General features: G+C 35.2%; 1 protein-coding gene across 1 annotated transcript in view; it reads left to right on the top strand.

The window, feature by feature from the left end:
- Positions 1 to 1,074: 1,074 nt before the first annotated feature.
- Positions 1,075 to 11,653, top strand: part of LOC106868053 (exocyst complex component 3) — a 44,159-nt gene continuing 33,580 nt past the window's right edge. The window contains exons 1-7 of the mRNA XM_014913163.2: positions 1,075 to 1,196; positions 3,092 to 3,148; positions 3,768 to 3,880; positions 5,756 to 5,846; positions 7,328 to 7,434; positions 9,680 to 9,761; positions 10,618 to 10,766. Coding sequence (XP_014768649.1) covers positions 1,095 to 1,196; positions 3,092 to 3,148; positions 3,768 to 3,880; positions 5,756 to 5,846; positions 7,328 to 7,434; positions 9,680 to 9,761; positions 10,618 to 10,766 — 701 coding nt within the window. The 5' untranslated portion in view covers positions 1,075 to 1,094. The remainder of the gene's footprint in view (positions 1,197 to 3,091; positions 3,149 to 3,767; positions 3,881 to 5,755; positions 5,847 to 7,327; positions 7,435 to 9,679; positions 9,762 to 10,617; positions 10,767 to 11,653) is intronic.

Genomic DNA, 11,653 nt, shown 5'->3' with positions numbered 1-11,653 from the left:
AAATGTTTCTAATCACAAATCTTCCAAATCAGAGAAGACTTGAGACTAAATTACAATGTATTACAGGGAAAGTGATTATTTTGTGTAGTTTATGGTTATCTATCATGTTTGTGGATGACCATCTTATTCTTTAAGTCTAGATCTTTTAATTACTGTACATCCAAATCCATCTTCAATTATGTATCCATTGATAACTGTACTTCTTATAGAGCATGGAAAACCTCACCTGCTACTACTTTGACTAGACCTACCATGTGCCTGAGAAATATGCACACCAAATGCCACTGTAAAGTTTCAATACACAGTTATCTCCTCTTACAATGTGGAATATGGACCTTGGGTATCAAAGGTGGTCACTGTTATTGCAAGCAGTCAGGTATCACTTGCATTTGTCATGAAATACCATCTCTACTGTAGTTTCTCTGTGTCACTAAATTCACTATGAAACAGATAAATCCAGAGGCAAGGGTGACCCAAGATGACTGGTACCTCCATACTGCAAAAATGTGCTGGAAATGCAGTCTCTCAGAATCTACCTTAAAGCTGAACACTATGGCTTATTTTTCTCTTAGGACATTCTCTCTTAGTTTTTGTTTTTCTGGATTTACCATAAGGCAGCTAAGGAGCCCTATCTATTTCTCTCTGAGGTAAATGTTTTGACAAGAATTAAGGATTCACCACTCCCAAAGTGGTTTTATAGTATGCTTGTTCACCACCTGAAGTACTTCTATGTTCCCATGCATTAATCTCAGTTGAATGAACACTACCAGAGATTATTGAATCTTTAGTCTTACTCATGGTAGAAGCTATTGGTAAGAACAACATGGTTGCTAACTGAATGTTTGCTTATAAGGTATGCAATTTAGTCCCAGGTTGGCAATGATCAAGTAGATCAGTGATGAAAGGTATTCCAGTTATGACCATCCTGAGAAATTTTTTATAATCAAATATGCATATAAAATTTAAATGTCTACAAAGTCTTGAACAAACGTCAGCAATAAGATAAGATTGTCTTCTATTTAAAATTGGTAATTAAGTTTTATTAATATTTTGTTGTTTATTCATTTTTTGCAGTAAATTTTGAAATTTCCTAAATGAGAGAAAGTAACTCAACACCACCAGCGCCGCTGGATCTTGGAAGGTTAGAAGCTGAAGCTATTGATAATGCAGCAAAACATGTATCCAGTCGTTTCCAGGTAATTAATTGTGTGCTTTTTTAATAAAATTTTTTATTAAAAAAAAATATTTTCTATATAATTTAATTAACCAAAATTACTTATTTTGAAACATCCATTTTGCACATTTCTTCCTATTATTTTTTTTATTTAGTTGTAATATATATTCACATTGTAAAGTGTGTAAAGTGATTGTCATTGGGAAGGGCATCTAACCATAGAAACTATGCCAAAGCTAACATTAGAATTCAACACAACCCTGTGACTTGCCAAATCCTGTCAAACCATCCAACTCATATCAGCATGGAAAATGGACATTAAATGTTGATAATGATGATGATGACGGTGGTGGTGGTGATGATGATAATGATGATGATTATAAAATTCCATAAGTGCAGGAACAAAATTTGCTTAATGGGTGCAAACCCACATCCAACCCAGGATGTTCAAAGCATTTTCATTGCCCCACCCAAACATTTTAGTGGGTGTGCTTGTACCCACTGTTCCTGAGCCTGTGTAAAATTCATGCAGTTTTGAAGTTTTCAAGTGAAGTGAATGTTTTGAGGCAAAATCCAGATTTTCTTCTAAGAAAAGAAAAATCAAACATTAGTTTAAGTGTATTGTAATTTATTTGAAGCATTGCAATGTGTAAATGATAGTTAGGAAATCATGCCAAAACAGATAATTGGAGTCTGGTGCAGCTCTCTGGCTTGCCAGTTCCTGTCAAACCACCTGGCCCATGCTAGCTAGGAAAGCAGATGTTAAATTATGATAATGATGTTACAGTGTTGAATGAGATACCCATTTGCATTCTAACAGCCATGTTTCTGATGACACTGGTGCCAGGCTGTATCAACCCTGGACCAGTGGTTTGGATAACACTTGTAGCTTGGAGAGAGGAGATTTGTATAAATGGGCAACTGGTAGTCTTCCACAAAATCCTTGCTTACATCAACTCATACAGATGCTGATTCATGATCAAACCTGACCTATGGAAGCCCTCCCACTGAGATGGCTCTAGGTTCTGTCCCACTGAGTGGCACTTTGGGCAAGTGCTTGCTACAAAAGTGTCAGGCCAATCAAACCCTTGTAAGTGGATCTGGTTGACATAAACTGAAAAGAGCCCATCATCATTATTATTCAGTGTCTGTTTTCCATTCTAGCATAGGTTGAGCAGTTTGACAGAAGCTGGTAAGGCTAGGAGCCACTCTAGGTTCCATTGCCTGTTTTAGTATAGTTCTATGGTTGGATGCCTTTCTTAATTCCGTCATGCATACATACATTCACATGTGCACATGCATGTGTGTGTGCTCATACATGCACTCATCTTAACATTGTGCAATAGTTGTCAATGAATGTCCCCACATACAAGTGCACATGCATGTGTGTGTGCTCATACATGCACTCATCTTAACATTGTGCAATAGTTGTCAATGAATGTCCCCACATACAAGTGGTGTCCTTCATTTGCAATCTTCCCTGAAAACCTACCTAGCCATTGTTCTGGTCATGTTCAAAGGACCAGAGGGATGTATTTCCTTGCTTGGAAGCAAGTAAGAGTTGGTGACAGGAAGGGCATCCAGCTGTAGAAAATTTGTCTTGACCTTGTTTTATATCCTGCCACAGGTTGGTATAGATAAATTATGCAGCAGAGGTTAAATCAATGTGTTCACATGACGTATTTCGCAAGACTACCATATGTTCACTGACTACTACCAACCACTACTCTTTATAAGAGTTCGGCTCGTCCATTCTTCCAATCCCCCAGTAGTATCAATGACTCTCTCGCCACAAAACCCTGCAATGTGATGATGATGATGATGATTATGTGTTTAAAATTAAAGATGTGGGGAAACTTCTTATTTGAACATTACTTAATCTATTTATATTATTTTATTGTCTATCTTATGTTTCAGAGACCTGACCAGCTGGAAAAAGTTGATCAATATAAGAGACGTGTTGCACGCAAAAAGGTATCTATAATTTTTCTTGTTTTTCAAGTAAACTGAATTTTATATTACATTCACAGTTCCAGCTGAGCAAAATATTAACAATTCATCCCTTGACTGTGAGTGCTTTATTGCATGTGGCTGTGAATAGATATTATTGGTGACCAAAACCATAATGATTTGCAATGGTCCTTATTCTATTGCAATGGTATATATTCTAGCTCCAGTCCAGCTGCAGCTGGTCAGTTTTGTCTTCTGAGCAGAAATATTTCATTCTCAATCACTCAGTTTGCCTCATTATGAATAGCTATGAGAAACTCTTGTGAAGTTGTCTAACATAGACTACAAATGACTTGACAATTGAATCCAATAAAAAAACAGAAGATCAAAGTAAAATTGAAATTTTTATCTTTAAAAAATTGTATAAAATGTCTTTGAGGCTAAGATGTGGGAGTACTCAGCACATCGTCATACGTTCAGAAGGCACCTAACACTGATTATTCCATTATTCTAGCAAATAAACATCTCATCCATTCAAGTATTGGAAAACTATTGTAACCCTATAAATAATGATAATAACAATGATGATGATGATCACTGCATCTATTACACTGGGTTTAAATTATTCTTTGTTTTTATTTAGGCTTCAGTAGAAGCAATGCTGAAAACAGCTGTACAGTCACAACTTGATGGAGTAAGGACTGGCTTAAATCAGCTACAGAGTGCACTGCAAGATGTCTATGAGATAAAGCAAAGGTGAGCTGCTTAAAACAATTTCAACATTTCTAAACCTTTTCCAATACCATTTTATGACAGTATAAATCTGCAAAATCTGTTTTTTGGCTTCTGGAACCACAACTGATTGGAAGATCAATTATTCATATTCTTTTTCCTCTACTGCTTCAGCCAACAGGCCAAAATGTCAACAGTCCATCTCTTGACATTGCATGCAATATAGTGTTTAGATGTAATAATTTTTCCTTTGAATACTATACTAAAAATAAACAAAAGAGATAAATCTGTCCCTAGTGATGGTTATCCTTTTGTTAGTGCAAAAATGTTTTGTAATGTATTCATACTTTTAAAACAGTGAAGATGCAGGCTTTTCCCTACCATTGCAAGTTTATCCTTATGAATGCTTGTACATCTCAGCAAAAGTATACTGTTTTATTGACCCTGAAAAGATGAAAAGAAAAGACAACCATGGTGGAATTTGAACTCAGAATGTAAAGACTGATGAAATACCTCTAAGCATTTTGTCCAGCAGGCAAATGATTCTGCTGTTTTTATTAGTCGTGATCTTTGTAAACATCACTGAATTTTTCAGCTTTTTGTGATCACCAGGTACCATATCACTACAACTCTTTAAATATCTTATGTCATGACTTGTTAAAAAAATTTTCTTCCCAGCCTTGTGAATGTTTGCATTTGCCTTCAGTATTCACTTCATAGAGTTTTACCTGTTTCATGATCATCAGTCAGTTGAATGACATATGTTCACTCTAGAGCTAGACATGTCTATTCAATCAACACATGATCCAGCTTTTCATTTCTTGCTCTATGCTGTTTTGTTTCTATTTTATAAAAACTTCAGGTCATCATTTGCTGCAATAGTTTAATGTTCTGATATTTAAAGCTGTATATAGTGATTGCTCCAGTGCCAGACTTCTCACTCAGATGCTTCATGCTTTCACCACTGTCAAATTTTTCTGTGGTATTGATAAACAAATACTTCCTCTCTTTCTGTTCAATATTACTGATAGATATATCTAAAGACCTTTCAGACATTCTTGAGTCCAGAATACATCATAAGTGATTCACAAATGAAAGTGTTGAAATGATAATTACTGACAATAGATTGGTGCCTTGGCTGATGAGACCACTCCCAACAACTGACAAACTCAACACCTGACTAGCAATAGCTGTACATTGCTTGGGAATCTTTTCAGCATTTTTTGGAATCTTGTATGTGGTACTTCTCTCACACAGAAAACATTCAATCTGTGAAAGTTTTAGAGTTCTAGATAAAGGATATTATCACTACTATTTAACTCTTTGGAGATACCACTGGTTCATTCTCATTCTCCCCTAAATATGAGTAGCCATGTAGCTCCTCTACAACAAGAACCTATTTTACTTCAACCCATTCTATTGTACCTTAACCTCTACCTTCCATAGAGATGTGTCCCCTTACTTCCTCTGGTTATGTAGACTTGCAAGCTGCATGGTGAACTCATTTAGTATTGGTGGCATAAACACTGCATCCAGTACACACTGTAAAGTGGCTGACATTAGGAAGGGCACCCAGCTAGAGAAACCATTCCAAAGCAGATACTGGAGCATGATGCAGCTCTAGGGCTCATTGGATCTTGTCAAACTAACATGCCAGCCTCGAACATGGATGTTAGATGATGATGATGATGTTATCAATCTATATAATTTTGGATATCCATCTATGAGAAGAACTGGGTCCAACCAAAAATGCAAATGTCAATTTGTATATAGAATCAGTGGTTGTAAAACAGTAATGATGAATTACTTTTCTATTGTAGATGAAGAATTGATGAGTTGTAACACTGGTAACAAGATACTGAAATAAAATGCTTAATTCTTTACCTTCTTTTATACCAGCATGGATGCCATCGATGAATCTTACAAGTCCATTGCTTCCTTACATGAAAGTTTGAGCAAAGTGCAAGAAGAAAATGCTAACTTCTGCCAGGTTTGTATATCTTAGCTATGAAGTCTCACACTTTCATTCTTTCTCTCTCTCTTTCACCCCTCTCCTTATGTTTAATTTCCATCTCATACAATTGTTAGAGACTGGTCAAGGATAGGAGGTCTTGTGTGTTGGTCTGTTTCAAACTTCATTGATTGATTGTTGTTGTTTAGCCCAATCATGACTGTCTCAGCCTTCTCTTAAACATGTCAAATGTAGGACTACAATATCAATGTTATTGAGGGAAATTTGGGTGACATTTCTACCAGTTTAAGTAACCATGTACAGTCTTTTCTGTTAAAAATATTTTGAAGTATTTTCAGGTTTGATAAAGGAAATTTAATTGTTAAATCAAGTTTTGAGTGATTGTGCAAGAGTTTTTATGTTAGTGATTTATGTCTGTCTAATATACACTCTCTATACTGTGCAGCATTTGGGTAGGTGTCTTCTATTGTAATACCTTGTGAAGAATTTGGTCCACCTTTTGAGCGTGGTCGTTGCCAGAGCCGCCTGACTGGCCCTCGTGCCGTTGGCACATAATAGTCCCCACTACACTATCGGAGTGGTTGGCATTAGGAAGGGCATCCAGCTGTAGATATTTATATATATAGCATGAATGTTTATGACAACATTTTTAATCTGTTTGATTTAAGTTATAGTAAATTATAATTGAACTTCTGTAGTGCAATTTCTGAAAAATGTGTTCAGTAATAGGCATTGATCCATTTAGTATTCAGATTACTTTATCAAATGTAATGCCTATTTATTCACGTTGTTTGAATTAATCATGAAACTTTGTCAGATCAGATTGAGCCTGGTGCAGCCTTCTGGTTCACCAGTCCTCAGTCAAACCACCCAACTCATGCTAGCATGGAAAGTGGACGTTAAACGACGACAGCGATGATAATGATGAAACTTATTAAGCATGTAGTGTACATTGTATTTATGCATGTGAATGTGCATGTATGTTGATATATTGCTTGTCACCATTTGAGGAAAATGGTACTGATGCTGTCATTCCTTGATGACAGTCTGTCTGCTCACTGTGCTTTCAAAGACTTCTAGAATATAAAAATCTCTCATCTGAAAACAAGTGAAGGCAGGTAAAAGGAAAGCATCCAGCTGTAAAATCCTGCATCAAATAACACCTTGTCTAAACCAGGCTGTCATGGGGAAAAAAACAGTTGTTAAGCAAATGAACAACAATATATATGTAAAAACATATAATATAACATATAGTATAATTTGCACAAAGAGTCAACAATTGATCAGGGTTGGTATATTTTAGGCTGTGAAAAAAAAATAACCATATTTAATTCAACTAAATTATATAAATCATCTTATACTCCGATAAACTGTGCACAAATAAATTCTCATCTTGTATAGTATACCATTAAATTGTAATATACACAAATAAATAATCATTTGTACACCTATACTTTATCATATTGTACACTCACTAATGATATGTATTTTATTTGTAGCTGGATGCCGCAGTTGAAAATTTGAAACACATATTTCAAGTTCCAGAAACTGTAAGAAAGACACAAGAATTAATAAATGAAAGCAAGCTGCTTCAAGCACACAAATAGTATGTAGCAAAATCTATTTTCGTATTAATTAATTGATTGTTCTCTAGTTAAATCAAGAAACCAAAGCTATACTTAAGACAGTTTGTTGAAGTTTTAGAGATGTACCTGACAGGTAATCTGATCTGAGACCATGTGTTGAAGCTAAAATGATTACAGCATGGAAGGCATATATGAACCATTCAGAAACACACAGAAACTGTTCACTTAACTTAAACATTTATTATTTGGTGTCAAAATTTTCATCACACCAAATGTGACCTGGTTCCTGACACGATTCCACTGTATCTAGTTTGTGAGGTTGTAAGTCGATATTGACTGTCCTGTAAATATTCTTAGGGAAAATTTTCAGTGAGATGCAGTGTTTTATGAAGTGAAGTTGTGTATTAAGTTCTCAAAGAACATTTCAGCTTCTAATTAAACTCTTATTTTTTTTTCCTTATTTAAAAAAAGACAAACTTTTGTGTAGTTCAGATTTATTTCCTAAATTATATATTTATATGCGAATACTGCCAATTATTTCTGCTGATATTATAATTATTAGGTTTAATTATTGATAGCCCTTGATCAGCCTTGAAGAATCTGACCTATGACATAAGTTTTGCAATATCTAAGATTACATTATAACATGTCCTTCGTTTTTTAACCCTTTTGTTACCATATTTCAGTTGAGATGCTCTGTGTTTCTTTCTATCAATTTTAAATATAACAAAGAATTTAGTAAAAAAAATTAAGTTATCATTAAGCTAGTGTTAGGAACATAGTGACTAAGGTTTGGTGGAAGATTTTAATTCAGAACTTTTGAAAACAAAACATTTGTACTACAGAGCCAGAGATGGTTTCAGGTGGGTTGGTATCAAAAGGGTTAAGATGGTTGCATGTGATTTGAAGGATTTTGAAGGATATTTATCTGTTTTTGTAGTCATTTGATTTAGCAGATCAAGTGACCATATGGAATCTCTCTTGTTGACTCATATATATAGTTTGCATGATTTTATCATATGCTGGCAATAAAAAAACAGAACTCTGTTTTGACTGGATGAAAATTTTAAAATGTTATTGACAACTATGTGGTGCAAGTGAATCAAAATACTCTGTTTTTGACAGTGCATCAGAGATGATGATGGTGGTGGTGATGATGATATATTTTTATCATCGCCATCATCATCATCATCATCATTATAACAGTCATAATAATAGTAATAATATCAACTTATTTCTAACTTAAGGGGATGATTATAATTGGTTGAATTAGCCCAAGTATGTGATTGATACATTATTTATTGACTTCAAAGGGATGAAAGATAAAGTCAACTCCAACTCAGAATATAAAGGTTTGTTATGAAATACCACAATGCATTGAGCCCAGCATTCTACTGTTTCACCAGTCCTCAGTCAAATCGTCCAACCCATGCTAGCATGGAAAGCGGACGTTAAACGATGATGATGATGATGATGATGATGATTTCTAACATAAGCATAAGGCTACTTATTTTGGGGGACTGAACAAAAGTAGTTGGTCATATTAACAGTCATGCTTGAGTGGTACTTGTTTTTTTCAACCCCAGAAGATAAAGTTAAACTCAGCACATAAACAGACACAACTTAATATCTCTGTGAAGTTTGAATTTCCACTGCTTTATAATAATAACAATTATAATTACCAACTAATGGAAAAATTGGTGTATTATTATTATTATTATTATTATTATTATTAAGGCAGTGAGCTGGCAGAATCGTTAGCCTGCCAGGCAAAATGCCTAGCGGTATTTTATCTGCCGCTATATTCTGTGTTCAAATTCGGCCGAGGTTGACTTGCCTTTCATCGATGAATTAAGTCTCAGTCAAGTACTGGGGTTGATGTAATCAACTATCCCCACCTCCACACAAATTCCAGGCCTTGTGCCTATCGTAGAAAGGATTATTACTATTATTAACATGGCGAACTGGCAGAATCATTAGCATGCCAGCAAAATGCTTAGCAGCATTTCGTCCGTCTTTACATTCTGTGTTCATATTCCGCTGAGGTCAACTTTGCCTTTCATCCTTTCCGGATCGATAAATTAAGTACCAGTGAAACACTGGGGTTGATGTAATCAATTAGTCGCCTCCTCAGAATTTCAGGCCTTGTGCCTATAGTAGAAAGGATTATTATTATTAAGTAGTAGTAGTAGTAGTATCTTTTATAATTCTTGTATCACTTTTAGTATTATTAAGTTTATTGATTATGTTATTTTTACTTTGTAGTTTAATGGACCTGGAAATGTCTCGAGATGATTTACTTCTGGAACTTCACCGACAGCCTCAACAAAGTCCCACTGACAAAAATGTAAGAAACTTTTTGGAATATTATGATTTTGAGATAACCTAAATTATTTTTAAAAGTTTCATTTTAGTTTGTTTCTTTTTCTAAGTCTGGCATTTATTCTATCAGTTTCTTTTGCCAAACTGCTAAGTTACAGGACTGTAAACAAACCAACACTGGTTGTCAAGCAATGAAGTGGGGACAGACACAAGCACATACAAACGTGTGTGTGTGTGTTTATATATATATATCGTTTAACGTCCGCTTTCCATGCTAGCATGGGTTGGACTATATATATATATATATATATATATATATATATATACACACACACACACACACACACACATACATATACACACAATTAGCTTATCTCACTTTCCACTGACCAAATCTCTACTCACAAGATTTTGGTTAACCCAAGGCTATAGTAAAAGATACTTGTCCACTTAATGGAACTGAACTCCAGACCATGCGGTTGACAAGCAAACGTCTTACCACACAGTCATGCCTGCGCCTAACTTTGTTTTGACTAAATATGAAATGGTTAACGTGTAAAAGTTAAGCTTATGTTTATTAACAGCAATCTTTTACAAGAACTCAATCAGTTAGAATGTTTCTGAATTTAAAATATTAATATTCTGCATGCTATTGCATTGTTGATAATATGCTAGTAGTTGAAGTGTTAAACATCTCTCTCTTTCTCTCTCTGTAAAATTAATATGAACATTACCTCTCACTTTGATTTGCTGATATCAGTTGTTTGAAACATGATGTAACTTCTCATGTGTTTTCCTTTATTATGCCAATATGTCTAAGAGTTACTTCAATTACTGTATCGAAACAACTGTTTCATTTTTGCCATTCTGTTTTATTTTAGACTTTAAAGCATTATTTTGCTGAAGTTGAAAAACTTTCTGAAGCACTTGGCAAACAATTGTGGATTATACTTCAACGAGCCTTAATATCTGTCAGGCAAGAGCCGACTATTATTGTCACTGTGCTTCGTATCATTGAACGAGAAGAAAGGTAATTCTTTTCAATAATTTCTTATCCCTGTAATTTACGAAATGGATTTTTAAAAATCATGTTAACAGTTACTCTCACTTTTTTGTAATGTTACTGTAGAATCGTTCTGAGCTTTTCTTTTTAAGCAGACTAATAATGTGAAGGCAACCAACCAAACGCTTAGGAACAGCCCATGAATTGTCAGGCACCCACTCATGCTGGTACCACAGAAAAAGCACCTGTAAAAGTGCTACATAAAAAGCGCTCAACACACTTTGTAAAGTGGTTGGCATTAGGAAGGGCAGCCATAGAAACCAAGTCAAATTAGACTGGATCCTGGTCTAGCTCTCCAGCTTGTCAGCTCTGGTTAGACTGCTCAACCCATGCCAATATGGAAAATGGATGTTAAATGATGATGATAATGAATGATAGAATGTTTTGATTTCATTTCATTGTTGGATACTCAAACCTTCTTTTTTCAATATGCAAGGAATACTCATGCTGCAATCTTGTATTAACTCAAGAAACAATTTGGCAACTGTGTAGTGAAACTACCTATCGTCACTAGATACAAAACTGCTATCGCCATTCTTCTCATTTAAATATAAACAAACGCGAACGTAGGGGAAAACACCAGCCTTGTCATCACGTGACTGATTATTATTTGAAGCGGCAAATTCTTCGAACCTTTCCCGCCAGAACGCAAACTGACCAATCACAGCCCTTAATAAGGTCACGTGATAGTGTTTTTGTGCTACCGTCTGGGAGCCCCCTTAACACTATAAATAGATCAACTCATACCCAACAAATTGGTCTCGGTCCAGTTTCTCTTAGAGACTGTTCCGTGAACCACACGACAGCAGCAGCAACAAATAGCCAGCGACCACTTCAACAGCTTCGTCCAGCCA

This window comes from Octopus bimaculoides, chromosome 3 (genome assembly GCF_001194135.2).
Source record: "Octopus bimaculoides isolate UCB-OBI-ISO-001 chromosome 3, ASM119413v2, whole genome shotgun sequence".
Lineage (NCBI taxonomy): Eukaryota > Metazoa > Mollusca > Cephalopoda > Octopoda > Octopodidae > Octopus > Octopus bimaculoides.
Note: the sequence above shows the minus strand (reverse complement) of the source record. Positions and strands in the feature narration are given on the sequence as shown.